General features: G+C 69.5%; 1 protein-coding gene across 1 annotated transcript in view; it reads right to left on the minus strand.

Moving 5' to 3' along the window:
• LOC113407803 (transcription factor COE1-like) overlaps window positions 1-3,373 on the minus strand; it is a 67,481-nt gene that overhangs the window by 551 nt on the left and 63,557 nt on the right. The window contains exons 9-11 of the mRNA XM_026658182.2: window positions 2,363-2,540; window positions 1,277-1,462; window positions 533-736 (exon numbers count right to left, since the gene is read on the minus strand). Coding sequence (XP_026513967.1) covers window positions 533-736; window positions 1,277-1,462; window positions 2,363-2,540 — 568 coding nt within the window. The remainder of the gene's footprint in view (window positions 1-532; window positions 737-1,276; window positions 1,463-2,362; window positions 2,541-3,373) is intronic.

A 3,373-nucleotide genomic window follows, 5' to 3' on the forward strand; every position in this document is an offset into this window, starting at 1 on the left:
CACTCCGCCTGGACACTGCTGGGATCCCGCCCAGCCATAGCGGGGTCTGCTCCACCCCGTCTCTGGCCAGAGTTAGGCCTCACACCTTGGTCCAGAGAAGGCTCCGGGGCTTGCGAGGAGGTGCCCCAAGGCAGGAGCAGCGGGAACGTCATGTGAGCCGAAGGGAATGCATGCTAGAGCAGGCAGGAGCGGTGCACTGTTAACCTGTGGGACTGGCTGCCGCAGGGCAGGAGAGTGGGGATTGACTTCGATGCTTCCAAAAAGAGCACAGGCGAAAAGCGAGGGGGAGAGATGGACCCGGGCCTGGCCTGGCTCCCTGCTTGGCTCCAGGGTTGGGAGCAGAGTGGGCGGGAGAGGAGCTCGGCACCTTGGCTGGCGGGGCGGCCCCCCGGTGAATTTCTAGCTGTGCCCGTCCATCCAGGGCGTTAGTATCCCAGCCCCCTGTGGGAATCCAGGCCAAGGTCCTGTCGGGCCCCCGCTGCCCACGGATGCAGAGGGGGCGCACGGCGACCCCAGGGTGCAGCCGACTCACCCTGCAGGCTGTTCCCGTTGGTGCTGGTGCAGGTGGGGGTGGGGGAGGTGGGCGGCCGCACCACGGGGGCGAAGGCGCTCTTCTGCTTGACGGCGGAGATCATGTTGACCGGGGAGAAGGAGAAGACGCCGGCGGGGGTGGAGGAGCTGGCGCCGGACGGGAGGGTGATGGAGGAGGCGCCCAGCGGGGGGCTGGAGGGCATGACTGCAGCAGGCAGAGGAGACAGTCAGGCTGGCAGGGGCCCGGGGAGCAGTCGGGTTCAGGATGTGGTCTGGGGGAGCTGGGCAGGGGACTCTGGGGGGTGCCCCCTGCCCCACCCAGCACCAGAAGCTCCAAGGGGGGAACACACCCTGCCCCACCCAATGCTGGGGGCCATGGGGGGCACACCCTGCCCCACCCAGCACAGGATACATGGTGGCGGCATGCGAGGAAGACCCTGAGAGTATGTGCACAGCAAGGGGCGGGGCTGGGGGCTCCGTGATGCTGTGGGGCAGGGCTGTATCGGGCAAGGGGCCCTGGAGACATGGGACCCCCCCTAGAAGGGAGCCATTCCAATGGGGTTACAGAACAACCTGGGGGTCCAGTGCCCGTCTGCACTCTCTGGGGGCGGAGCCGGGGGGGTAAGGGGCGCCGGTGGAGTCACCCTTGCCCAGGGACTCCCCCATGCAGCCCCCTATGGACGCACGGCAGGAGGTGCCCCCTGCACAGGGTGGCAGTACCCGCCTGTGCCCCTCTGCGACTCACTGGCGTAGGGGGAGTTGGCGGTGGAGCCGTTGAGGAAGCTGGGGGAGCCGGGCACCCCGAGGCCGGTCATGGCCGCCCCCCCGTAGCCGTTCATGCTGGACGTGATGGTGTTGTAGCCGCTCTGCTGCGGGGTGGAGCTGGGCACGTAGCCCCGTGGTGAGACGCTGCTCGTGTTGCGGGCGTAGCCTGTGGGTGACAAGGGGCAGTGTTGGCGGGATGGTTGGGGGGGGCTGCTCCCACCGCCCGCTGACCCTGCTACCTGGTCACAGAGGAGGAAGGAATGCCCCCCCCCCTCGGCCAGGTGCATTATGGGAGTGGACTCCCTGGGCAGGACACGGCACCAGACCCCCTGGCCCATCTGAGACCACGCCCAGTCCTCTCCCCTCCCTGACCCGGGTTCACCACAGAGTCAGACCACCCCCCTGCACCAGAGCCCCCGCCCCGAGGGCAGCTGGCAGGGCCGGGGGACACAGCGCAGGACCCACCCGCTCCCCAGGACCAGCGGGTGGCCCCGAGGGCTGGGCTGGTCCGAACAGGCAGCGCGATGGCCTGGGGGCTGGACCGTGCCCTGCGTTCCCGGGGGCTGGCCTCGCTGCGGGCGCCGCTCAGTCTAACAGGCTCCAAACAGCAGCACAACCGGCCGGTCTGCCCGAATCACCGCGCAGCTCTCGGCCACCCACGGACTCGGCCCAGAACCTGCCCCCTCGCTGCCTGGTCTGCCGGCCCCCCCCAGTGTGACACAAACAGCCCTTTGCACAAAGCATCAGCCCCAGGGGCCACGCGCCTCAGCACTGCAGTGCAGCCACCTCTGGGGAGGGCGCGGCGGCTGTTTAACAGCCACTCAGGCGCAATCTCCTCTGCCAGCTGGCGCCTCTGCCGGCACGGTGCCCCAGGCTGCCAGACTCCTCTCTCCCCTGGGCGCTCGCATGCCCCAGGAAGCTGATTCGCCTGCTCCACATCTTCGCTTGGAGGGTACCGACCTGCCTGGCCTGCCCTGCCCCGCCCCCTGCCCTGGCACTCACAGCACTGGGGCCCCGCGGCTTGGGGCTTTGCCGCAGGGGGAGCGCTGCCCGCCCCCGCACACACCTTGCTCGGTGCCCGGGGCCGAGTCGCTGATGTTGATGGCCAGCTGGCTCCCGAAGGAGTTGACGCCCATCATGCCCGCGTGGGCGTGGTTCCCGGCCAGCGAGGACAGCTGGCTGGGGGTGCGCGGGACGCTGTACAGGGCCTCGGCGATGTCTGCTGCTCGCTTCAGGATGATGTCCTGCAGAGACAGGGACTGCCCGTTACCCCCGGCGGCGACTCGCCCGACAGCTGCCAGGCCGGAGCATCTACCTGGCAAGCCTGGCGTGACCAGGGCAAGGCAGCCAGGCCTGAGGGGCCCACCCCCCACAGCCCGTTCAGACCCTTCCTGCTGGCTGGGGGCACGGGTGACCCCGGCTGCCCGGCCGAGGGGGATGGGGGCTGAGGCCTCCCAAACTTGTGTCATGCAGGCCTGGGACGGGCGTGGAACCAAAGGGGCTTAACAGAGCCAGAGCCCCGGGCGCGGGGAGCTGAGACCAGCGGGGGCTCCTGGGGCTTCGGTTGGCCGGTCCGCCCAGGGGGCAAGCAGCAGAGGCTGGGCGGGGGCCAGGGGAAGTGGCAGCCCCTGCACGCGGGCGGAGGCAGCTCCCGGAGCTCCTTACTCAATGGCCCTGGAATTCCTGATGTGAAGCAGATGTGGGGCTGGGCCCAGCCAGCTCCACCGCCCCTGCCTTCCCCAATGGGGAGGGGAATGGGGGGCAGGGAACAGAGGGGGCAGGGGGATGGGGGGCACACAGTGGAGGGGGATGGATGGGGCAGTGAATGGGGGGATGGGAGGGCATAGGGGGGTGTGGGGGGAGAGGGGGGTAGGGAGTGGATGGGGGATGGACAGGGCGGTGAAGGGGTGGGAGGGCATGGAGAGGTAGTGGGGGGCAGGGAGGGGAGGGCGACGGATCGGGCAGTGAAGGGGTAGGAGTGGGAGGGCATGGAGGAGGTGTGGGGGGGCAGGGAGCTAAGAGGGATGGACGGGGCAGTGAAGGGGTGGGAGGGCATGGAGGGGTAGTGGGGGGCAGG

The sequence above is a fragment of the Terrapene carolina genome, unplaced genomic scaffold (genome assembly GCF_002925995.2).
Source record: "Terrapene carolina triunguis isolate 2854851 unplaced genomic scaffold, T_m_triunguis-2.0 Scaffold405, whole genome shotgun sequence".
NCBI classification, from domain to species: domain Eukaryota; kingdom Metazoa; phylum Chordata; order Testudines; family Emydidae; genus Terrapene; species Terrapene triunguis.